Source organism: Mytilus trossulus, chromosome 6, assembly GCF_036588685.1.
Source record: "Mytilus trossulus isolate FHL-02 chromosome 6, PNRI_Mtr1.1.1.hap1, whole genome shotgun sequence".
NCBI lineage: Eukaryota > Metazoa > Mollusca > Bivalvia > Mytilida > Mytilidae > Mytilus > Mytilus trossulus.
The window spans coordinates 991,498-1,019,257 of record NC_086378.1 but is presented as its reverse complement, the minus strand read 5'-3'; the positions used below and the strand labels follow the sequence as shown (position 1 = coordinate 1,019,257).

The window sequence follows — 27,760 nt, the reverse complement described above, 5'->3', positions numbered from 1 at the left end:
CTTTAACCAAATATATTTTCTTTTTCATCCTAATGGGTCTATGTGAGTGCAAACATTTCAGTCAACAGTCTTTTAAAATGTATGATTCTTAGTATTGTGAAAACAAATCTGTGCAACAGGTATTTTGACTCTTCTCCTAAATGATACGCTACATAAGTCATTATATAACAAGAATGTGTCCAAAGTACATGGATGCCCCACTCGCACTATCATTTTCCATGTTCAATGGACCATGAAATTGGATAAAAAATATAATAAGGCATTAAAATTAGAAAGATGATATCATAAGGAACATGTGTGATAAGTTTCAAGTTGATTGGACTTCAACTTCATCAAAAACTACCTTGACCAAAAACTTTAACCTGAAGCGGGACAGACAGACGAACAAACGGAGGGACAGACAAACGAATGAACACACAGACCAGAAAACATAATGCCCCTCTACTATCGTAGGTGGGGCATAAAAAAGAAGATGTGGTATGATTGCCAATGAGACAACTATCCACAAAAGACCAAAACGACACAAACATTAACAACAATAGGTCACTGTACGGCCTTCAACAATGAGCAAAGCCCATACAGCATAGTCCCTGATAAGACAATGTATTATCTATTTAGACTAAGGTGACCAATACCTAAGCCATTATGAACTTTTTAAATATTCTAATGGAATCTGACATACTACTATTCTTATTCTACTAGATTGTTCTGATCATACAACCCGAGGTTTTTTATGCACACAATTTTCGCCATAAAAAAGTTTGTAAAAGTCTGTCATGGTTCTGCTTTCTTGACTTCATTCATTATTTTTCCTTGGCAAGGCATACAACTGATGAAATCTTACATCAAACAATCATATATTGTGTAATTGTATTGACTACTGCGATGAGTCAAGACCAAGAAAAAACTCTGGTGCAAAACAATGTACTGACGAACAAAACTTTACCACTAACAATTATAAAGTTAATTTTCACATGTGTTTAGTATGAGTCAACCTGTAGAATTGTTGTTTTTATCTCCTCATGAGCATGTGTCTATTTCTACCAAACATATTGTTTATCTATATTACATATAATCACCTAACATGCCTACCTTTATCAATTAAATTAATATTTATCTAAATGAATTGATATCAAAATAATTCAAACACAACTATTTCCTCCCATATTTTGCATTGCTTAAATGATCAAAGAAATTTTAAAATTGAAAAATTGAACAAGAAGCCCCTTTATGGTTCCACCTGGGATCTATAGGACTTATGCTTCTGCAATATTTGATAAACATGATATTATTATTGAGAACATAAGGGTTTAGCATTGAAAGGGCCTATGCTATCTCAATAAACCCCTTTTCTAAACTCAATTCAGGAAAAGATAGAGTAAGGTTTCAATTCAAGTCTAACCACAGATTTTTAAGTATGTACTTTTTGAATAAACAAACATGACTTAACAACAACAACCCTTCCCAAATCTTGTTAGCCAGTCATGCCAGTGGTAAAATGAATATGATCTGCTCAAGAGACATGCATTCACAGCTGGTTTTTCACAGTGGAAAGTGCAAAGAAAATTTATCTTAACTAACTCAAGTTATTTTGCGACATATGAAACTAACTGCTAAAAGTCGCATATCTTTGAAATTGCAAACAACAATTCTTTTCATCAAAACAAGCTTACTTTAACTATTCCATCAAAAGGTAAAGTTTCAAGTAGACCATTCAAGGCACATGTGAGTGATTGCATTATATGTAACAACTCTTGAAAAGATAAACAAGAATTTCAAAAGAACAAAATTTCAATATTCCATACAAATGTTATCACAGCATTCTAAAGCTTTCAGTTGATATATAATCAAACTAACAGATGAACACAACACACAGATGTGTAAACAGGCTCACAAATGACACACACATGTGTAAACAGACTGAGAGATGAACACCATAAGATGTAAACAGACTCACTGATGAACACATGGACATGTAAGCAGATTCACTGATGAACATAAAATTGAGAAAGGAAATGAGGTATTAGTTAAAGAGACAACAACCAGACCATAGAAAAAAAAATCAGACTCATAGATGAACATATAGACCTGTAAACAGACTCACTGATGAACACATGGACATGTAAACAAACTCACAGATGAACACATGGACATGTAAACAGACTCACTGATGAACACATGGACATGTAAACAGACACACTGATGAACACATGGACATTTAAACAGACTCACAGATGAACACGTGGACATGTAAACAGACACACTGATGAACACATGGACATGTAAACAGACTCACTGATGAACACATGGACATGTAAACAGACTCACTAATGATCATATGGACATGTAGACAGACTCACTGATGAACACATGGACATATAAACAGACTCACTTATGAACACATGGACATGTAAACAGACTCACTGATGAACACATGGACATGTAAACAGACTCACTGATGAACACATGGACATATAAACAGACTCACTGATGAACACATGGACATGTAAACAGACTCACTGATGAACACATTGACATGTAAACAGACTCACTGATGAACACATGGACATATAAACAGACTCACTGATGAACACATGGACATGTAAACAGACTCACTGATGAACACATGGACATGTAAACAGACTCACTGATGAACTTGTGAACGAATCAAATCAATCAAATGCATATAAATATATACTTAGCTTTAGTACAAGATGCATGCTCAACAATTTTGTTATTTTTATGGTTATATAGGTAATGATATCAAAGAATTTCAGGACAAGAACAAAAGATTCAAACATAAATCTGCATTGCTGATGTATTGCTGATGAATATTAATGTCTTACTCAAAAATCTACTTTTGCACAATTAAAAATCTTGCTGAATACAGAAACTTGTTTTTGTATATATTTTTCCCAAATTATATAATGTTCTAACCTAGTTATCTTCCATGATGATTTATGAAAGTGCATTTTACTGGCTTTACTGGCGCTGCTAATACATTCACTGCACTTTATCTCCAGTTAATCATTATAAATATCCAGGTTTATATATCAAACTATAAACATCAAGGTCACAGGTATCAATTATAATGTGGATTTAGAACCTTGTGTGATCCTAGGTAAATCATTGTGAACTATCAAGGTCATATATATATACTCAGAAATCCTCTATTTTTCAGAAGTATTTGTGGTGTTCATGCAATCAAAATATTAATAATTTCTGGTCTGACCTTTGAAAACATATGACTTATCATTTACCATATTGTATAGAAGCTGGATTATTTAAAATGAACTATCAAGGTCATATATCAATAGTTAGAACTCCTTTATTTTTCAAAGTATTTTGGTATTAATCCATCAAATCTTAATAACTTCTCTCCTAATATGATTTAGTGGTTGACATATTATTGTACAGAAGCTTGATGATTTTTTAACAGCTCTGTTGACCTCTAAATATCTTTTTTTCCTTGTGTCCATGAGTTGCTGTCTCCTTGTGATGTATATAACAGATGTTGTTTTATTCAATTACAAATAAACTGCCTTTAACTAATTTTACAACTGTTGTCCTTGAAGGAAATGTGTGTCATATTAGCATAGTTAAATGTGTACTTAGTTTTTGAGACTTAGTAAGTAAACTAATTGTTCCTGAATCAAAGGTTAGATTAGTTCAAGCTCCGTGTTTTGAATAAAGTTCTTTGTTGTATGAAATGTTTTAATGCCAAGTGTTTTTTTGTGTTTGTGTTTTATCTCTGTTTTATTAATTCTATTATGTTGATAGATACACTACAAAAATCAACATTCTCTCACATTTGTGTTTATCTTAGAATGTTCAATTCCACTTTTCTCCACATCATTTTTGTTTATCTTAGAGCGTAGATTCACACTTCTCTTGTGACAACAACAGTACATGAGTATTGAATAATTTCTTCAACACTTCCAGGAATAGAAAAATAGAATTCAGAAAATAAATATCATATAAGTAAACCGACCAACATTGTGAAAGGTGCAATTACATCTGATGGGTTTTTTGTGTTGTTTCTAATCTACATTTATTGAGATTTTAATAAATGCCACTCTGCTCAAAATTAATTATTTCAATGTCTTTGGAGATTTATTTTTTTCTAATGATTTCAAGGAAAAGACAAGTGACGAAAGATACCAAATGGACAGTCAAACTCATAAATCTAAAACAAACTGACAACGCCATGGCTAAAAAGGAAAAAGACAAACAAACAAACAATAATACACATGACACAACATAGAAAACTAAAGAATAAACAACACGAACCCCACCAAAAACTAGGGGTGATCTCAGGTGCTCTGGAAGGGTAAGCAGATCCTGATCCATATGCGGCACCCGTCATGTTGCTTATGTGATAACAAATCCGGTAAAAAGTCTAATTCGGTAGGTCACATTCATGAAAGAGAAGGGGATTGTAGTTACGACGTGAAGAACATATCCAATATCATTTGTGAAACAGTTATTCCATAACGGTCAACCAACTTGAACTTGAACAAGGGTTTTAACCATGCAACACTCAAATTTATAACCAAACCTGAAGGTTATGATTTGAACCTTTATTTACTACAAGACAATTCTCTACAATCCAGATACAAAGGGGATTTGTTTTCATTCAAATATGTTTGTGCATCTGTAATACTTCTATTGTCATTAATTACATCATACCTGTTTTCATAAATAAAATTGTTGCTATGGAAATGTAAAATACTAGTTGCTTCATTGGTTCTATGTGTTCCATCTTGTCTTTATTTCACTTTAATCTGAAAAAGAAGATTTAAAGATAAAACAACTTTTCTAACTCTGATAGAATAATTAAGGGTTTGATTTTCAAATTAAAATTATGTACATTACATATAACAGACATCACTCATGAAAAACATAAGGATCTTCACTTTTCCTGAAAAATATACTTGATGATAAATCTTAATTTATTTTTAATTTCCCCAACAGATATCCCTTAAGTTAATCCTTAAAAGAGGGGAAATAGGTACCAGAGGGACAGTCAAACTTAGTAGATGGAAAAAACTGACAACGCCATAGCTAAAAATTAAAAAATAATAATACACATGACACAATATATAAAACTAAAGACTAAGCACACAAACCCCACCAAAAACTGGGGGTGATCTCAGGTGTAAGCAGATCCTGATCCAAATTTATGAAGGGATGATTTTAACTTCACCATTTGAAACTCTTGGTTTAATAGCTTCCTTGTGAGCAGTAACCCTCTATCAAGGAAATCATGATAGAAAATACAAGCACTGGAATTATCGCATCAATTGGGAGATATATACTCCATATGCAGGCACTGCCTAAATGTTACTACATAGAAATGGAAAGATCAAAATTGGGAATCTGAAATCATCTCTTTTGTGGTGAAGAAGTTTTGATTTCAACCAACCCTCATTATTAATTTTTAGATGCAAGTGTGATATGAGGCCTACTTAACTGTATCCCTTAAGACAACTCTTAATTCGTGTGTTCTTTCAGTCAGAGACATCCCTTAATTTGTCTTCCCTGATTGTGCCAAACACTACCACCCAACCTGTATAGTCTCAGACAGATGATCATTTTATTTCCCCCTGATATGTCAAACAACTAACATGTCATAGATCAGTTGACTTCCTTCCTGACAATCGTCAGAACTTAACCTTGCTATATCTGACAGGTAACATGTCACACGCCCTATAATAGTATTCTAGAGTTGTAATTACTGTTGTCTATCTGTAATAAAGTAGCTATCAACATTCTAATGTAATTATCTCGATAATACATGTATTTCTCACATACATGTACATCACTTACATCATACTGTATTATACCAGTGGGAATGGTCACATTGAAGTTACAAATTAAAAACTAGCTCATCTGCTTCTTGTCTTTTAAGGGCATTAACTCCTATAAAAAGTCGTCTAACAGTTTTGATGTCAAATTAGCCCAGTAGTTTCAGAGGAGATAATTTTTGTCTCTAGATATTAAATCAATGATAAATGTTGGGGAGAATGTTATGCTATCTCAAGATGTTGAATAAAAGAAGAAGAATGTTATTTAGTAAATTTGCATGCTAAAAATAAAGATTCAAATCTCCCAGGGAAGTTTTCAGATACACTATGATTATTCTAGACTTATTGTTTTAGTGTAAATGACTGAAATACTTCCTGCTGGAATATGATTGCTATAACAGTGGTGAATCCAGAAATTTTCATAATAAGGGGGGGCACTGACTGCCTAAGAGAGGGTCCGCTCCATTCATGCTTCAGTGATTTTCTATATAATAAACTAAATTTTTTCACAAAAGGGTGGCCCAGGATGAAACACCCACTAAATCTGCCTCTGAATAAGCAAATGATTTTCAATTAACATATATTATTGTTGGTTTTCTGATACAGGAAAAATACTACAATGAAAATGGTGTTATATTTTGAATGCATCATCAATTATTTTGTGACCTGTATGTATTGTACAATTTATTTCTGACAAACAAGAGAGAAGTGCAGGTACTTATCCATACATCAAAGTGACATATATTTCATTCTGACACATGCCACCATACAATAACCTATGACCCTGGGATCTGATTGGTTAGTATTTGAAATTAATGACAGTTAAATGCATTTGATGATACTGTACTCCCTCACTGCCAGGAAGATGTTTGTAGTATCATTCCACGGTATTGTAGGAAAATAAACATTTATTGTATCTTCCTGAAGTAATGTAGGAAAATTATCATGTACCACTGTTCCACAAAATGGAGAATTCTGTGTAATGATTTATCCTAAATAAGTTGCAACAGTCATATACCTTTATTTTTATGTAAAAAATATAATGAACTCAAATTGAGTAAAAACATAATTTAGTAGGACTGAAAGTTCATTGAGCTGTCCCAAACTCATTATGCAACACCCTTTTTGTACAGGGATAAAAGCTAGACTGGCCAAACCATTAATACTAAAGCAACAATCAGTGGCGGATCCAGAATTTTTCATAAGTGGGGGCCCACTGACTGACCTAAGAGGTGATTCTCTATATAAGCAACCAATTTTTTTCCCAAAAAGGGCCCCCCCCCCCTAAATCCGCCTCTGACAATTGGTAAATTTCTTGGGTAATAAGAGCTTTTATGGGTGTTAATTAGGAATGGTCAAACACAATACATTTGATTGATAAGAGAATAAAAGTAATATTTGTTTTTACTTTGAAATAAAGTTTGATTTGAGTCAGTCTATAACAAGTGAAACTGGGAGCTACTGCTCACTGATGATACCCCCGCCGCAAGTGGATAATTTTAATAGTGTAAAAATATGCAAGTGTTCGGTAAACAGGAAGTTGTCGAGTGATGAATCTGACAACGCATCACACAGTATAGCTGACTTATATAAATCCTGAAACCAAATTTCAGAAATCCTTGTATTGTAGTTCTTGAGAAAAATGTGACGAAAATTTTCAACTTGGCTATCATGTGTAAAATCATACAAGTGTTTGGTTAACAGGAAGTTGTCGAGTGATGAATCTGAAAACGCATCACACGGTATAGCTGACTTATATAAATCCTGAAACCAAATTTCAGAAATCCTTGTATTATAGTTCCTGAGAAAAATGTGACGAAAATTTTCAGCTTTGCTATCATGTGTAAAATCAAACAAGTGTTCGGTAAACAGGAAGTTGTCGAGTGATGAATCTGAAAACGCATCACACAGTATAGCTGGCTTATATAAATCCTGAAACCAAATTTCAGAAATCCTTGTACTGTAGTTCCTGAGAAAAATGTGACGAAAATTTGCAGCTTTGCTATCATGTGTAAAATCATACAAGTGTTTGGTTAACAGGAAGTTGTCGAGTGATGAATCTGAAAACGCATCACAGGGTATAGCTGACTTATATAAATCCTGAAACCAAATTTCAGAAATCCTTGTATTGTAGTTGCTGAGAAAAATGTGACGAAAATTTTCAACTTGGCTATCATGTGTAAAATCATACAAGTGTTCGGTTAACAGGAAGTTTTCGAGTGATGAATCTGAAAACGCATAACACGGTATAGCTGACTTATATAAATCATGAAACCAAATTTCAGAAATCCTTGTATTGTAGTTGCTGAGAAAAATGTGACGAAAATTTTCAACTTGGCTATCATGTGTAAAATCATACAAGTGTTCGGTAAACAGGAAGTTGTCAAGTAATGAATCTGAAAACGCATCACACGGTATGGCTGACATATATAAATGTTGATACCAAATTACAGAAAGGGTGGATGTGTAGTTCCTGAGAAAAATGTGACGAAAGTTTCATGGGACGGACGGACAGACAGAGGTAAAACAGTATACCCCCCCTTTTTTAAAGCGGGGGTATAACAGGGGTATAATGACAAAGAATATAACACCAGTTATCCAATGCTAAAGTTAATGCTGAGACAGTGTAAGGGTAATGACAAAGGTTAGATCACCAGTAAGCTAGATTCTTCAATGTAAAGAGTTGTCAGAGGTGATTATATGTTATGATGGAGTACCAAGTCTGATCTTATTTAGATTACCACATTTACTCTTCACTTTATGTCTCATACTATCCCTACAGATGCAGATACAGTGAGGAAAACAGTTTTCTTTCTAGGTTTTGTAAAATATTTCCATTCCTCAACCAATTGAATAATCCTGTTAAAATACCAACTTGTCATTGTGTCAGAATAAACTCCTGGCTTTCTCTTTGTCTCTTCTTACACTATAGACATAAATAATGGCTACTGGGGATTCATGTATCTTTATGGTTACCAAGCAAATGGATTTAAATGGGGTGCATTTTTGTGGTGGATTTAATTTCATGGTTTTGAAAAATTCTGTATTAAAAGTACAGGAGTAACTTCATTTTATCATTTACTCAAAGTTGAGGTTTTTCTATACACACAATATATCAGTCATGTGTAGTTTTAGTACCTTGTCTGAGCCAACGTATTCAAGCAGTTAAACAGTTATTTGGATTTATTTAATAAAATACCAAAAATTCTATCCTTCAATTAAAAGAAATGTATAAGTGTGTAACCTAAATTGACTTTCAAAACGAAGGACAGCTGATACCACAACAGATAAACTCTTTTATCTGATCCAGAAATTCAAACTCAGCCTTATTACAAGCCTCAATACAAGAACAAGATCTTATTTTTCTTGTCTCAATACAAGAACAAGATCTTATTTTTCTTGTCTCAATACAAGAACAAGATCTTATTTTTCTTGCCTCAATAAAAGAACAAGATCTTATTTTCAACAAAACCTGTAACCAGATGCTCCGCAGGGCGTAGCTTTATACGACCGCAGAGGTTGAACCCTGAACGGTTGGGGCAAGTATGGACACAACATTTAAGCTGGATTCCGCTCTAAATTTGGATTGTGATTAAATAGTTGACACAGCATAGGTTTCTGACACAGAATGAATGTATTCAAATGAACTTAAAATTTTTGTTTTTTCTTAGAGCAATTCACTATGCTGTTGAATATTAATCCTCTCAAAAAAATGTTTGAAGAAATTTTCTTTTTAATTATGAAATTTCAAATGAGAAAAATTTAACCCAATTTTTTATTCACATCCCCCTTTCCCTTATTCCAAAACTAATTTCAATTAAAATATTCTAATGGAGTTTGCAACAATTACTACTCATTTAAATACATGATGTAAAAAAACTGCTTGTTATCACTGAATGGTAAAGATTATTTAAATTTATCAGTTGTTAGTAAAAAGTGAATATACATTGTATATTGTATATAACAAAGATTTAAGTTGATTCTGGACAAAGAAAGATAACTCCAATTAAAAAAAATTCTTGCAGATATTTCTTGCTTACTATACTGGACAAAGAAAGATAACTCTTAATTAAAAAAAAATTTGCTATTTCACAATATTGTGAAATTAGATATTTCTTGCCATTGCACAATACTGTGCAATTGAAAAGACTTGCTATTGCACAATACTTAATATAATAATTTTAGATCCTGATTTGGACCAACTTGAAAACTGGGCCCATAATCAAAAATCTAAGTACATGTTTAGATTCAGCATATCAAAGAGGCCCAAGAATTTAATTTTTGTTAAAATCAAACTTAGTTTAATTTTGGACCCTTTGCACTTTAATTTAGACCAATTTTAAAACTGGACCAAAAATTAAGAATCTACATACACAGTTAGATTTGGCATATCAAAGAACCCCAATTATTCAATTTTTGATGAAATCAAACAATGTTTAATTTTGGACCCCGATTTGGGCCAACTTGGAAACTGGGCCAATAATCAAAAATCTAAGTACATTTTTAGATTCAGCATATCAAATAACCCCAAGGTTTCAATTTTTGTTAAAATCAAACTAAGTTTAATTTTGGACCCTTTGGACCTTAATGTAGACCAATTTGAAAACGGGACCAAAAATTAAGAATCTTCATACACAGTTAGATTCGGCATATTAAAGAACCCCAATTATTCAATTTTGATGAAATCAAACAAAGTTTAATTTTGGACCCTTTGGGGCCCCTTTTTCCTTAACTGTTGGGACCAAAACTTCCAAAATCAATACCAACCTTCCTTTTATTGTCATAAACCTTGTGTTTAAATTTCATAGATTTCTATTTACTTATACTAACGCTATGGTGCGAAAACCAAGAAAAATGCTTATTTGGGTCCCTTTTTGGCGCCTAATTCCTAAACTGTTGGGACCGAAACTCCCAAAATCAATCCCAACCTTTATTTTGTGGTTATAAACCTTGTGTCAAATTTTCATAGATTTCTATTAACTTAAACTAAAGTTATAGTGCGAAAACCAAGAAAATGCTTATTTGGGCCCTTTTTGGCCCCTAATTCCTAAAATAATGGGACCAAAACTCCAAAAATCAATACCAGCCTTCCTTTTATGGTCATAAACCTTGTGTTAAAATTTCATAGATTTCTATTCACTTTTACTAAAGTTAGAGTGCGAAAACTCAAAGTATTCGGACGACGACGACGACGACGACGACGACGACGACGACGACGCCAACGTGATAGCAATATACGACGAAAATTTTTTCAAAATTTGCGGTCGTATAAAAAGTGGATTAAAAGACATGCTTGTGAAAACCCAGTGTAATTCCATCTTAGACATCTGGTCTTTGTAATCTTTATGACCATCATGTCTATTGGTCAAACACTGTAAACTTGACTTTTATCTTATAAACAATAAGATAAAACAGAAGTACTTCAACATGGCAGTTTGATTTCATTGCAATGGATGGATAAATTGACTGGGAGATGACTGTCATAAATAAAGGCACTGAGTTGTTTCACATAAATGTAACCCAGGACATTGTATAGCTTACTAAACAATATTGAGTTTGACTATTGTGGTAGGCTGTATTGTGACCTGGAGTTGGTTTACATCTTTTGTTAATATCTATCTCATTGGAAATTATTCCAAAACTTCTCTGATCTCTGTTTAATTTCTAACTTTTACTTGAAGTAATTTGGGTATTACCTATTCTAACATGGTTAATTTCAATCTGGATATATATCATAAATAAAATGCAGAATGGAAATATGGCTGTGTCACAGAGAAAACAAGAAAATAATGAAAGGCCACCAGTCTCCTTCCCTTGTATGTTCTTAAAATAGAAACTGTCCAATAGGCAAACTATAAGTGATTTACAAAATGAATTTTCTCAAGAAGGCTGATTCTTGTTATTGGTATTTAATAAGCTGATGGTCAAGTAATGGAAACCTTAGACTCAAACTGTATACATCTGTCAGTGGGCAGTAAGAACTGACTGGTCAACACACTGCTGGACGTCCATGCCGTCACCTGTCAAAATCTGTCAATAGCTAGTTAACTCTAGAATGACTGATGTTTGATTTATATGACCTTGGACATTATAAGTGATATACAATCAACAACATATTCCACAAACTGACCATTCTATACAGCTGTTTTCTACATAAATAAAACATGTTTTAAAATTTGCTACAAATAGTAGTTGGCTATATGTAATTTTAATGTTTTACTCATAGTTGAAGACAGTATAATGACCTTTTACTCATTGTTGAAGACTCATTGGTACTAACTTCTATATCATATGGTCTTTGATGAAAAGTTTGCTTATTGGCAACCAAGTCACCTTCTTTAAACTCTTAGTTCTTATAACAAATTTATATTCAAAAAGGCTTTTTGTAATAAAACATTTCATACTAAATTAATTCAGAAGTCTACTTTCTTTAATTGTTGTCTTGAGAGGATTGTTGGATTCCAACTGACCAGAGAAGTTATTGACCAACAGATGATAAATAAGAGGCTGTAAAAAGATCAGGAAAGCTGAATAGCTCTCCCTAATGAACCCTTATCAACAATAGTTTATTTGTCTACTTCTTATATTTTTATTGACAAGAAAGAACAGAAAAATATCCTAAATCTGTCTCATCTAAAGTTTTGTATCACATATATCTGAAGCACCATAACAACCAGGAACTCTTTGATGTCTGGAGGTAGAAATAACATCAATGTATAAAACACAATGTAACCGTTCCACTTCCCTACACATCGTTGCACATAACAAACTTTGTTAATTTTTGAATCTCATCTTAAATTCTGGAACACAATCTGAGAAAGAGATTAGTTGTTGTATAAGATGTGGAAGTAGTGTAATTTCAGGAATAGATCAGATTGAGTGTACAGACTGGCATGGAACAGTTGATGTTTACCAGGAATCAAGATGTTTCTGTTAATAATCCAAGAAATAAGAAACTTATAACGATGATGTAAATAAGGTTCCAAAGTTGAAGAAACCACAAACAAAATTTACAATGAAAAAAAATTAGATATACCGGTAGAAAGAAGAAGACTTGTTTATTTTTGACTCTAGATGCTGTATCTAGTTACAAAAGTTAGAAAGATGAAAACTGCTGGAAAAGAGAAAGTCAAATCTATTGTTTTATTTGTCTATTTAGCATGTTTAGGAATACACATAAAGGCTTCAACTAGCTCTTTAAAATATTGATAGTTGTTGATGTTTTATCTTGTACTGGTAAAAAAGGAAGTCATCTTTAACCTGAAGAATCATTACACCTTTTATGGAAAATAATTAGGTATCAAATGTACAAAAGTTATCTCCCCTAAGGCCTTTTATTTGAAAACTTGTTTACATATACGTGACAAAAAAACAATACACAACACTCATTGATTGGATGTTGGTTGCTTAATGTCTATATAGTGGCAAATAAGTCATTCAAGTTTAGGAGAAAGTCAGCAATCATTGACCATAATATAATTTATTGGAACTGTTTTAGGTGGTGACTGCATGCTTCAGATTTTCCAAAAGATGCAGTGTCCATCTAGCACACTTGCCTTACAATTTGTGGACATCGTGGATACTTTAATGAGATTAAAGATATTCAAACTGAGATTATTACGATCATCATGATCATCCAAATATAACCAATCTTTCTTCATCTGATTCAAACTCGGTGCCAGGAGTTAGCAGAGTAGATCTAAATATTTATTTGTATTTTCTCACATTCATATCCATCAATTAAATACAAAAATTCTACCAAAATCTGGCGACTTCAAAGAATTCTTACAATTACAAAGAATGATACATCTATAAACAAATAGAATAATCTTTGTATAAATTTCAAAATAGAATTTACTTTGAAGTGAAATCAGGATTACCTACAGGAAAAATACAAAAACACGAAATTAATTGCCAATCCATGTGGTTTCAAATTGATAATTCGTTTTTTCAAATAAGTTTCTTCTTTAGAGGCAAATTTCAAATGATGCACTTGCAGCTGTGGCACAAAAAATCTTGAATAATATATACTTTATATAAATATAATGACACATGGTATGATTGTTAAATCAGAAAACAATCCACCAGTTCAAATGTTCACAAATCAAACATAATTCATTCAGCATGTTTAATGATTCTTTAAAAGATATTTAAAGTCCAGTCAGCATAACCAATGTAGACTGTTGATCAGAGCCAATGATGACTGTTGATCAGAGCCAATGTTGACTGTTGATCAGAGCCAATGTTGACTGTTGATCAGAGCCAATGTTGACTGTTGATCAGAGCCAATGTTGACTGTTGATCAGAGCCAATGTAGACTGTTGATCAGAGCCAATGTTGACTGTTGATCAGAGCCAATGTTGACTGTTGATCAGAGCCAATGTTGACTGTTGATCAGAGCCAATGTTGACTGTTGATCAGAGCCAATGTAGACTCAGCCAATGTAGACTGTTGATCAGAGCCAATGTAGACTGTTGATCAGAGCCAATGTTGACTGTTGATCAGAGCCAATGTTGACTGTTGATCAGAGCCAATGTTGACTGTTGATCAGAGCCAATGCTGACTGTTGATCAGAGCCAATGTTGACTGTTGATCAGAGCCAATGTTGACTGTTGATCAGAGCCAATGTTGACTGTTGATCAGAGCCAATGTTGACTGTTGATCAGAGCCAATGTTGTCTGTTTTGAAATTCAGAAAGGGCATTATAACTGTCACAGAATAGAAATTCCTTCATAATCTAAGTTCCAAAAGGAAAATATATTCTAGAATATTATTTCCACAGGAAAAAATATAACAGAATATGTTTCTAACGGAATAAATGGTATAGAATATTTGTTCCAACAGGAATAAATATAATAACAATGTTTATCACAAAGTTTCCATTGGAACTTCTGTTAGGGGGAACAAATATATGTTGACATAACAAAACATTTGAATCAAGATTACTGTCATCATAGATGAATATGGAAGATGCTTAACATGTCAAAATCTCACAACCAGAATTGAAGATCTTCTAAAAACCCATGATCTTATACAATTCACGAATCCTATTTTTGGCCTTAATTTACAAGACATGTCCCCTTTGAGTTTATCAGTTCAGTATAATTACATTACATCAAACACTGTACAATTCTTTTGATCCTATTTCATTGAGTATTTATTTCAAATTAAATTCTCTTTATTATGCAATCACTACATGGTAGATTCACTTTTTATGTAATAGAAATAAATAATGCATCTAAAATTGGCTTCATTTTAATATAAAAATATGGAACATGTACTTGGCAGACTTTTTGTATAAACAGACAATATAATGCTTTTGTCTGTTTATCTGAATCTTATTCATCATTCATTCACATATTAATAATCAGCATCCTGACAATAGACAATCTTATGTCATAAAGGTGTTTTAGGTGTTCCACTGATCAAACATTCAAATTCTCTACCTGTAACCTCTATTTCAGCCATACTGGATTGTAAAAAAAAGCAAAAAGATTTTCACTAAATCTAGTCAATTTTTTAAAATTTGTTTATCTTGATGTACATAAATTTATATTATTGGACTTTTACTCTTTATAAGGGGAGATAACTCAAATTTTTAGTTCATGAAAAATAATGTAGAATAAATTTAATAAAACACCTGAATGCAGTAGACCGAATATTTTATTTGTCTTTTATAAAGCAGTAAAATGAAAATTACCAGAAAGAGTGTTCCTCCAGAAAACTTTTTCACAAGATAAAATAAACAGTAAAAATACATAGGCATCTTCATACACAGTTTAAAGGGTGTTTATTTCTATAACTACATTTCTAAGTTTAAACCAGATGTCACTGTTAACCAGATTTACCTGAAACTGAATTTTGATTTATCCTTATTCCCCAATTAATGAGCACAATTATGCAATATGGGTAATTTGTTTGTTATAGTAACATTCTCCATTTCCACTAAGCATGGAACTGACAAGATCACCTGACAAGGTTTACATGTAAATTAAAGGTGCACCTGACTTCTCATTCAATGATAGTAATTACAGATGGCAAAATTTAAACCACCCAGTCAGTCAGTAAAAAAAGTTTTAGCCTTGTGGACTATCTGAGTATATCCTTTATATGAGTCCTTGCTTTTTTGGTGGTGTTAATGTTTCTCAAGATGTATTAATATTTCTGTGAAGTGCTTTGAACTTTTTTTTTCTTTTTTTTGTAATGTTTGTCTTTCTGAGGCTTATATCCTGTATTTTCAATATTTTTTAATACATAATCAACATTTTAGATCAATCATAAAATAGTAAACTCAATGTTATTATCCAAAATTCATATATGAAACAATTACATCATCCAAATAAATTCCTGCTTTAGATATGAATAATTCATTGATAAAATCTATGTAACATGTAAACTTGTCTCTAGATTAACCATTGGTTATAGGGATGACAACAGATGGTTATCAAAGGACCATCCCATTAGTATGTGTGATTTGTTCAGAAATCTTTAAAAATCTCTTTTATGTATTTACCATAAGAAAAGGGGGAGGGGTAGTAAAGAACAGTAAAGACTGGTTTGTTTGTACTCAACAAGAAGCCCTGATGTAAAACTATTGATCAATGACTGTTATAATGAACAGTAGATCTGAAACTTGTTCTTTTATAATAATATATATACTAAACTTGAAGAATGATGTTAATCATAATGTTTGCCAATCATTTCCAGGAATTATCTCTCGTGTTTACACTTCAATAACTGATTACTACAAACTCCTTTTAAATAAAATGGTATTGGACTATAACAGAACATGACATATTAATTCTATAGAAACACGCAAATTCAATTTGTTAGTAGAGAGTACTCAACTATTACCAACAAATTACATTCCGATTAAACTTCAAAGGGTTTTATATAAGTTTCTCCACTCGCTGATTTCATAATAAATATGTATCATACAAGTTAGTCATGCATACTGCTAAAAAGCATGCCAGATATTCTGTTATTTTTTCTGAGTTTTTTTTAACTTTTGCTTTAATCTTCTTAACTATCTGGTGGTAATTTTTTTATATTGCTCATTTCTGCAACATCAAAAGTAGAACATTCATGGAAAAATATATAACGTTACTGTTTTATTGTTCATTATATTGCTTGTTTAATTCTTTACATATATATATATCATGAATATTTCTTAATTGTAATCCTAGAGCATCGTCCCTTGGTGCCTGTTCCAGCTAAACAAATCATTTATATTTATACATTTCCAGGAAAAATGTTGTAAAATCAAGAAGAAAAATATAAGTTTGCCACATCTCTTGAGTAGCAACTCTTAAAACTTTTTTACTTAACATGTGATAGCCTGTATGACTTTATATTCATTATATGAATGTTATGTAAAATACTGTATATTTTATCAATTATACATGTTATGTGTACATGCCCCCCTCGGGACCTATTTTGAAAAATAAAATATCTTATCTTATCTTATCTGTAAGTCTTTACCTATAATAAAAGAAGATTTGTTGGGATTAGGAGACAGTAGCCCAACAAGTATTTAACTTGTGAATCAAAAGGAAGAGATGACAAAAAACCTGCAATCAAATTCTAAACAGATCTTGAAAAAAACATACGATATTTTAATAGTTTTCATATTTAGGGGTAGAGATGTCTTAAATTTCCTAATGCTTTTATTTGTCAGGAATACTGTATATACACAAAAATGAAATTCACCCCAGTTCCCAGCTAGGAAGTTAATACTAAGAGGCTGTCCTAGGGACCAGGTCGCTTTTGTGGGAAAAAATTGGTTGATTATTTTTTGGTGTCACTCTGATGCACGAAAGGATAGGTCCCCTCTTAGGCAGTCAGTGACCACCTCCCCCTTTCCCTTATGAAAATTTCTGGATCGGCCAATGAAACTACATTTGGTTCTACAATTCCACAAGATATAAAACATTTGAATAAAGCTTTAATTATGTCTTTAAGATGTCTGAGGTCTTGTTTGTTTAACATTTGAATAAAGCTTTAATTATGTCTTTAAGATGTCTCAAGTTTTGTTTGTTTAACATGTACATTTGATAAGAAATGTTACCCTTAGGAAAACATTTTAAAATGCCACTTGTTGACAGAATGGAAGTTTTAGCACCAGTGATGATAATTCTAGGATATGCACAATATATAACAGATACGATTCCCATCTGACCCATACTATATTAGTTTAATTGCTGAAGAAACCATTACTACAAGCCCCAGAGGCACCATGATGTAACAAAGTGGCTAATCAGTGTTACTTAGGTGTTTTAATTATTCTGCTGGGAGTCAGTTGGTACTGCAGTGATTAGAACTAAAGAGGTTTTGAATGAAACATTCCTCTATATATTTATCTAAATACCATTAACCCTTAATTTACTTGAACCAGATGCTTTAGTCCCTCTTTTCTCTGACAAATCTTTTAACCATGTGGTGATTGAACAGAAGTTATTCAAACACTTGATGCTAGGTCACTCATCTAAAATCAAGTGACTCTTGGTGAGATTAATCCTAACAGTAAAAGAAAACAATGATTGTTCAATAATGAAATTGTGCCAAGTCTTTGAGTTTGTAAACAATAAAACATTGTAGTGATCCTGACAAGATATAGCAGACAGCTTTCTGCATCATCCATCATTAGTTAGTGTGAAGATAAATTTGTTTTTGATGTGTCCCCTGGTGGATATCACATGTCAGATAACACCAGACAACTCACTAATTACTCAAATGCAGGTCAATAGCAAAACAATGTTCTTCTTTAAGCTTAAAAACCCAAGGCCACCCATCATCTTTTGCCACATTGTACCAGGACCATAAATTGAAGTCTTTACAAAGTTATAATTCAAATGCTTATTGCTATGTAAATATGAAACAACGAGTTATGCAAGTTCCTTATATTTTAAACTTGACCGATTTGAGTCTGATCTTTTTAACTGAGCCATTCATTGTAGGCCCATATGGCCTTCCATATCATTTTAGATATGCTGAGGTGAACTTGTGGTGACAACATGGATGCAGGGGGGGATCCAGCCATTTTAAAAAGGGGGAATCCAACTATATGTCCCCATTCAAATGCATTGATTGGCCAAAAGAAGAGAGGGTTCCAACCCCAGAAACTCCCCCCCCCCCCCCCCCCCTGGATCCGCCAATGGGATGTTCAGGCCCGTAGCCATGAATTTCCAAAGGGGGGTTCATAGGACTCACAAACTTGACTTTAACAGTCACAATTCGATGGCTACGGGTATGATGTTTATAGATCAGCTGTTATCCTCAGCATCAGTTACATTGTCAGTAGTCATCTAATTTGCTTGTTGAGGCAACTATTTTGGAATCAAATGATTTATATGCTAAAGAGATAAAACTATTAAATTAATATTGCTCTTTTATGGTTTGAATTTAGCAGTGAAATCTGGTGGATTTAAAGCTGGATTGAGTGTACAAATCAATTTATGTGATGAAATGTTCCATTCCTGAAGACTGAAGTGTTGAAACAATAGCTCTGGTATTAATTATTATCTAGTTATAAAGCAATTATCACCAGGTCTGACTGATGATTAACTATAGGCTAAAGTATACAACAAGATCATTCATTTCTAATAAAGGTTAGACAAGATAAGTATTTGTCATTACTGTTTCTACGGCTTGATCTACACAATCTTATTTTAGGGTTCTCTGTTCCTGGTTCTGATCTTCTTACAAAACATTTTTCTGATCTTATATGAAATAGAAGTAGGAGCTAAAATAAAGCTCAAATATTTCTCACTGTTCAGATATTTATTTGCAAGACATTAATTCTATATATTCTAAGATTCTATATTACAATACAAGGCAGTACACAAGACATGGCATCAAACACGCTTGTTTATCTTAACACTGAACATCTGTTTCTGCATTGTTTTTATTAACCTCCTCATCAAAACAAAGAAGTACCAAAAACCATGTCTATAGCTTGATATCAAAGAAGTACAAGAGATCATTAAATGACTAAGGTTATAGGTGAACATGCACCTGAGTGTCCTTAAGATTGGTTAGTATTGTGGAAACTGAGGACTATGTTCACTGGTGAACATTAAAAATTGGTGTTGGGCCTTATGTTACTGTATAATGTAGGATATAAAGTATTTTAACTAGACCCTAAAGACATATGTCAAATTAATTGTTCCCATGAATGCTTACACACACAAATGCCAAAAATAAGGATGCTGGATAAAATTGTATGCATCAAATATTAGCCACTGGACATTGAGCAATGTTTAATCACTTCATATTAAGCTACTTATTCAAATGAGAACTTACAGTCTCTGCCAGGCCCTGGATATCATAAGGATTCTTTTAAAAGAAGTTTAATAATTGTTTTGATATCACAAACGTCCTCTTCCACAATACAAGTGTTCCCTCAATAAACTTTATAAAGGTTCATTCCTCATATTTGAATACATCATAATATTTCAACTTCTGTTTTTTACTGACATTTGAATACATGTAGTCCTGACAAGAATTCCCCCCAGTGTCAGATATAACATGTGACCTGTAACACAATTTACTCTTCTGTTACTGCCAAGGGTCTGATGACCCCTGAATACCACAGATTTTATTGATTTTAGAGTCAAATGTTAGCAGAAAACTTGGTGCAAATTAGTTGGCAAGAAGAGTTTCTTCCTGACTAAACTTGTTGCTATTCCGTGTTATGTTAGTGTTTATTTATATGTATTGTATAACGTTGTTGTCAAAGAACCTGGATTTCACCCAATACACGGCTGTTCACACTACAGGTGTTTTCAAACACAGATAAAAAATATCTTTTTCTAATAACATTGTCATGATTATCTTCCAACCATTGTTAAGTCTGATCAAAATATCTAACTGCAGAATGTTTTAGTATTAAACTCCATAAAACCACCTTCTACTTGTTAAAATGAACTCATTCTTCAGAGTTCTTCCACATAGCAATGACCAGGAAATGGTCCCATTAGCCAAAATTTGTAAAAATCAGTATTTATTTTTTGTCCCAGAATGAAGAATAACTTGAGCTGGGTTGGATAGAAATCATTATAATACATCTGTTAACCTATTTCGGTTTTGATATAAAAAATCAACAGAAAGGGCTGTTTGCAAGTTGAATGTTTAATTGAATGCTACAGACGGACCAAACTTTATCTTTAACTTCATTGTATTTCGTATATGGATGTTCCAAAATCAATCAGAATCTTATACATGTACGCATAAGGTTGATTTCTATGCAATTATTGATGCAGCTCCCTTTTAATCTATTGAAAACAACCATTTCTGAGAAAACATCTTTGGCCAGACATTAGAAACTGAGGATAGTTATCCCTTTCCAAGTCACTTGAATGAATGTACTGTGTAATGGAGTTTACAATATTTGGAGTTCTTTGAACATCTGACATCTACATTATTTTCAAACTATTATTTGTCCATCATGTCCATATTATTCATGTAGAATTGTATAATATTGTATTGTGCTTCAATTATTACCTTGATTAACCTCATAAAGGTTTAAGAAAGAATTGATGGAGCTTTAAATTGACTTATTTACAAAGATCATATCTTAAACAAACCATTCATGGCCAAAGTAAGTCTTGACCACTGAAAAAAATCTGACATGGTCAAAATATAAGCCTCAAATTTGAATAAAACATGTTTGGCCAAAGTGAGTCTTGACTGATGAGGTTACAGAATTATCTTCATGCCATAACTTTACAAAACAAGATAATAACTATGTAGCCATTCAAACTAATTAAATAAAGTATATATCTTACCTCTATAGGTAATATTTCACTTCTTATCTTCGTAATTCAACTCTCTGAAATAATTATAAGCTCTCTATTATCATGATTATCTCACATTTTACACTTTATCTTAAATTGTGTATCAACGTTGGTCTAAAATAGACCAATTATCAACTGGTTTTGTTTTAATTAACATCTTAATTGTAATTCTGTCCACAACCTATAAATATTATGTATCAGGTCCGTGTTAAAATTAATACAGGCTGACTCAGTGTGATTAAAAATCACATAGGAGAGTCTACAAGGGTTATACTTTGAACCAGTAAACGTTAACTAGCCTTATATTAATTTTGATACCTGTTTTATAAATCAGTATCTGTACTTCCCTATAGGTAGTCTGATAGTTTTATTTCAATAATTTGTTAACAATATAATCTATTGTACAACTATCTAACAAAATAACATCTTGAGTTACTTTATCATTTCAAGTTTGATTTGTATTCCTTCAATTTCTACACAATCTATGGCATGTACGTTGTAGACTTCTTATGAATATGATATAGTTTGTTTTAGACCTAAATACTCCCAAACTAGCACTGCAAGGAGGGATTATGAACTAGTACATTGTACTGCAATTTGGTGATCTTGAATTTTGACATGGAAACTAAAAAATACATGTGTTAACTAAAGATTTCTGAAAATAATCACATTATTGACCTTTCACTATTACCACTGGCAATACATGTACTAAATTAGTTTATTAAAAACTTGTTTTTTTTTTTTACAAAGTATGCATAATAAGAGTTAATGTTCACTGGACACCATGCCCTGCTCCTTCTAGCAGATATTTCCTCCATAGATGGAGGGTTGATCACTCACAAGCATGTTTTGTTGAATTATAGATGTACTTTTCTGTGTCATTTGGTCTCTTGTGGAGAGATGTCTCAGTGGCAATCATACCACATCTTCTTTTTTATATTAACCCTGCTACATTCTTGTACATGTACCGGTCATTAGTCAGGACACAATAATTTTATGGTTATAATTGGTTGCTGTAGGTTATATCTAGTTTTGGTTAATCATGTTTTTGTATTGAAATCTATATTTTCATGTAAATTTTCTATGTCACAAATTATACTTTTGCTATTACATGTACATCAAAGTAAGGACTGACTGTCGCTAACCTGATGACATCTTAAAGCCTATTGACTTAAGGTCAACTGGAATAACTTGTTCATAAAAAAAAGCTTGAGATTGGTATGGTCAGATCATATGTTTTCGTACATCATAACATAATGACATATGAATTCGTACTATGCTTACTTTTTCAATGGAAATTGTGACATCACATTACATTCTTAATAGCATAAAAAACAATGATATATAAATCAGGCGTCTTTTTTTATAAATTGTGTCACACATGTAAAGATTAAAGATATATATAGCTGTTCTTTTTTATCCACCATTTTGATGTTAGCATCAATTGTGAAAAATGTCTTCTACTTGTTAAAGAGAATAAAAATTGAACCTTTTAAAAAAATGTATAGCAATGTTGTATTTCTTTCTATTCCATTATCATGATTGTACACCAAAAAATTTACTTTATTTTTACTGGTTTATTAGAATAAGAATAAGAATAAGAATATTTTATTTCCAATTAAAGGGCCCTATAAAGAGCTTTCATGACATTACATACAAGTACATATGATTAGACATAAATTAGAGACATATAATATAAGAAAACAACATTGTTTAGTACTATTAAAAAAATGCTATAAAAGGCCAGGACAGAACCAGACAATACATTTTAGATCTTTAAAATATACCATTTAAAATCATATACCACTCAAAATATGTATATTTGTGGCTAATTTGTATTCATTATTTTTGAACTTCTCCTTATCTCTAGATTTTTAGATAAATACTTATTAGATGAAGGAAGGCTGTTTTACAAATGTACAATCCAGAGTGACAAATTAAATGGATATGCAGTTCATACATTTAATATGAAACTTTTGCTTTAATCCTGACCTTTAACATAATGAATTTAAAAAAATCCAGCCAGGAGTAATCAAACTTTATATCGCATTTGAACACAATTATCTATTTAGACAGTTTTTTCTTATAAAATTGGAGAAAGTTAATGTCAGTCCAATCCTAGATTTTAAAATATTCTTCAGTTATTAAAATTATCTCCCCTGATTAGATTTTTCTCATGGCAACAGACAGTGATGTACTTTAAGGATTAAGAGTTATACAATTGTTTCAATAATTATGTGTAAAACTGTTCCTTGAATTTGATAAAGATGAATTACATACCATTAACATTTGTCTCCACAGGTTTAAATTCCTCAAATGAAACAATTCTACAAAGTGACCAACTATTATAATCCTTTGATGTTTGTATCATACAATGAAAGTCCTTCTAACTTTTAATTAATCCAATAACTTAATGTTCTTCTAGTAACTGACACACCCCTCACACTATTAAATTATCTCAAATCATTAATTACACACAATTTTTGTTATCAAAGTCATTTACAAATTTTCTATTACAAAGTTTTCCAACTCAGCATGCAGTTTTACAACACCAGATTGTGTAGCTGGAAATTGACCAATCAGATTGCAGAGAATGCTGTTATCACCCATGTGTGAAAATTGTTACAGACTATTCTCCTCAGCAGTTTTGGCAACATGGATTATACCATTGTATCCCATGGGGATGTTATTGTTTTTCTTAAAATTTGACAGACTTGATGAAAAAGTCTGCAGAGCATTAAAAAACACTAGTGCAGATATAAACAATTCCTGTACATATATCTCCAGAGTGAGGTGCAGACTCTATTAACATGCATAGTGCATTTACATAGAGGCCATAAAGTGAAAACAAGTTAAACTCTGATAACATGCATAGTGCATTTATACAGAGGCTATAAAGTGGAAACAAGTTAGGCTCTGATAAAATGCATACCCTAAAGAGAAAATAAGTTTGGTGCCTTAGTACTTTAGTATAATTTTCAAGATTTTCGTTTGTTTTTGAGATATATTTATGATCTGGTCACCAAATAAGACAGAATGTCTATTTGGGAGAGGGGAGATTGGTAATTTGGGGCTATGATGTTTTGACTTTTAAATAGTCAAGCATCACTCTGAATCTCAACCTTACAGTCTTGAAAACTATTTTTTTTCATTTGGGGGAGGTGAAAGGAGTTTATTGCCACCCCTACTGGCTATTGGTGTATGCATGAACCTAACCTCACCAGACCAGAAGCTATGTCATGTATCAGTGTTTTATAAAGGATTCCTTGCATTTATTTTAGGCAGTCTAATAATTGTCTGTTTATCCGTGGGTCACCTCAAATATGACATCACTAAACAAAACAAGCTTAAATAAAGAACTTGTTACAAGTACATGCACATTTGCATATTACATAAGACACTGTACCAACACTAAGATATTATAAAAAAGAAAGACAAAGCAATACATACAGCAAGTCAGGTTTTTTATTTAAATCATTACTAACTTTTACCAGATGTAAAAGTCATGTAATAGGCATTCCTATGTCCTAGCTGTCACTAACATTCACAAGCACAAATATTATTCAATTATAATTTTTATCATCTATGTGTTCATCCAAATCAGCTAAAAAAAATTATCACAAGAACCTTTTTTTATTTTTTTTGTCATTAAGGCACTCAATTTTTTTTCAATAGGAACTAATTTTCATGTTTCAAATTTAATTAAGAACCAAAACTAATAGCATTCAATTTGACAGAGAACTCATACATGAACTTGTACCCTTTAGGTGGACCATGGAAGTAATATTTAAATATTCAATATTACTTCCATGGGTGGACTGATGATGCCGCAGTTGTCTAATGTGAGCCACAGTCTTCTATTTGGTTAAATAAGGGGAAGTTACTTTGGAATTTAAGTACAAATGTCATTCAATTTGTAATACTCCTTTATAATACTGAAGTAATGGAATAAGTGTGGCTTCAAAAATTTTATCAATTTATTTAGTGAATTTTGTATTAGCTATCTTAATTCTTCAATTTTTCTAAGTTTATCAAATTATACGAAAAGGTTCTTGATAGGTCTCTGAAGTAATGTTATGTAGAGATATGAAAGTCCTTGGACTGTCTATGATTGACAGAGTTTACTGATCATATTAACAATTCATGATAATAACACTTATCTTTAAAGACACAAATACCTCTTCAACCTGAATATCAGAGTACTACAAATTCATTAAATTGTTCAGATGTTTCCTTATTAGAAAAATTGCAAGAGGAGATGTTTCCCAGAAATAAAACTTTCATTTTAAATTTGTATGCACTATATCTGCAATCACAAATTAAACTTGCATTATATCATTTTGTCAACTATTGCAATGATTAATTCCAAAAGCAAACTAGAATAATGAACTAATGGACACTGAACAAAGCTTGTGTTACCTCCATACAAACTATTCCATTCATTTAACCAAAGATGACAATTACAATAATTACTGGAAAACATCAAATAATCAAAAGTTAACATAGGACTTTGAATACAAACTAAGGATGTGTAACACACATAGGACTTTGTACGACACAAATATAGGACTTTGTACGGCACACACATAGGACTTGTTACACACACATAGGACTTTATTTGTACACTAAGCTCATATTATTTTTTTGAATCATGCATTACATAGATGTCGTTGAAAGGCAACTGTTGAAGATGAAAAAAATCAATCTAATAAAAAAATGACCTTAATTTTCTCATGAAGCAGACCAAGTCTGTGAATCAACAGAAATCTATTAAAACAATTCCTAAGACAATAATACCAATTGTTGTCAGACCAATATTTCACACGACCACCATCCAGTATTTACCCTTAATAGATAACTGTCTTCAAATCTTAATTAATGGATCAAGGTTCAATAGGTTTTTACTGAGAAGTCTTTAATTGTACAAACTGTTTATTTTTCTACAGAGGATATATTTGTCACTTTCTGTCTTTAATTGTACAAATTGTTTATTTTTCTACAGAGGATATATTTGTCACTTTCTGTCTCATGACACTCTTTTGTTTCAGGGAAGTCTGCTCTAATTTTACTCTGTGTCATGCATAGTTCAACATGAAAAAAATTAAATTAAATGAATTCCTTCTTGGAATACTTAAGTGGTTATCTCCCTTAGTGTACTTTACTTACATTCTTTTTCTTATTATTGAGTTGTAGAAGTAAGTAGGGTCAAATCAATATTATTTACCCAAACTGTTTAAGCTGATTGGATTTGAGAATGTAAACACACACATTATTAAGGTAACATTTGTCTATTAAATCGAGGGACTGTTCTAAATAGCCTTTGTTTAGCTACATGACAACAATTGACATTTCTAAAAAAAAACAAAAACAAAAACAAATTTCAGGATGATTTATTTAGAAAACCAATTTTTTAATACAAATCCTTCACCAAACCAAAATTCCATCTGAGTTGAGGGATGTATTTCATTTATTTAATTGAAATTTCAAATTTCGGCTTATTTCAGAGAATAAAAGAGGTATCAGTAAATGCATAATTTTTTTCCGTCTTTTTTTGTTCTACTTAACAAGCCAAAGTTGTATGCTAAATTTGACCAGAATCCATGAGATGCTTATAAGTTCAAGAGATGTAAAGACATACAATATTTATGTAATAAAACAGGGAGACATTTTAATCTCCCTTTTTACCTAGGTGAAAAAGCTATTGGTTGTACATATAATTATAAATATTTGGGAATCACTTTTATACCCAGTGGAAAATTTTTTCAATGTAAAGATGAACTGTACAAAAAGTCTATGAAAGCATGTTTTAAATTACAACAATGTATGTCATCGTCAAACCCTAGTGTTTCAACTTTACTTCATTTATATGACCACACTGTAAAACCAATTTTAACCTATGGATGTGAAGTCTGGGGTATGTTTTCTTCAAACTCAGCTGCATGTAAGAAAAATGATCAATATATATTAGAAAAGGTGTTTTCGAATGATACATCTGAAAAATCACATATCAAATTTATGAAATATGTTCTAGGTGTAAATAAGAAATCCAGTAATCTTGCTGTGACTTCTGAACTAGGGAGATACCCAATGTATTTTTATATTATATTAGCAATGTTGAAATATTATCATCGACTTAATAATACTAAGAACATTTTATTA

General features: G+C 31.9%; 1 protein-coding gene across 5 annotated transcripts in view; it reads right to left on the bottom strand.

Moving 5' to 3' along the window:
• The window catches only part of LOC134720549 (irregular chiasm C-roughest protein-like), a 51,405-nt gene that overhangs the window by 11,946 nt on the left and 11,699 nt on the right, over nt 1-27,760 (bottom strand). For 2 of the 5 annotated variants that reach the window (XM_063582865.1, XM_063582863.1), the window contains 2 exons: nt 21,593-21,636; nt 4,690-4,784 (listed from right to left, as the gene is read on the bottom strand). In XM_063582865.1, the coding sequence (XP_063438935.1) occupies nt 4,690-4,762 (73 nt within the window). In that variant the 5' untranslated portion in view covers nt 4,763-4,784; nt 21,593-21,636. Of the gene's footprint in view, nt 1-4,689; nt 4,785-15,655; nt 15,778-21,592; nt 21,637-23,881; nt 24,196-27,760 lie in introns of those variants that run through there. The other 3 variants (XM_063582866.1, XM_063582868.1, XM_063582867.1) reach the window with 3 other exon arrangements.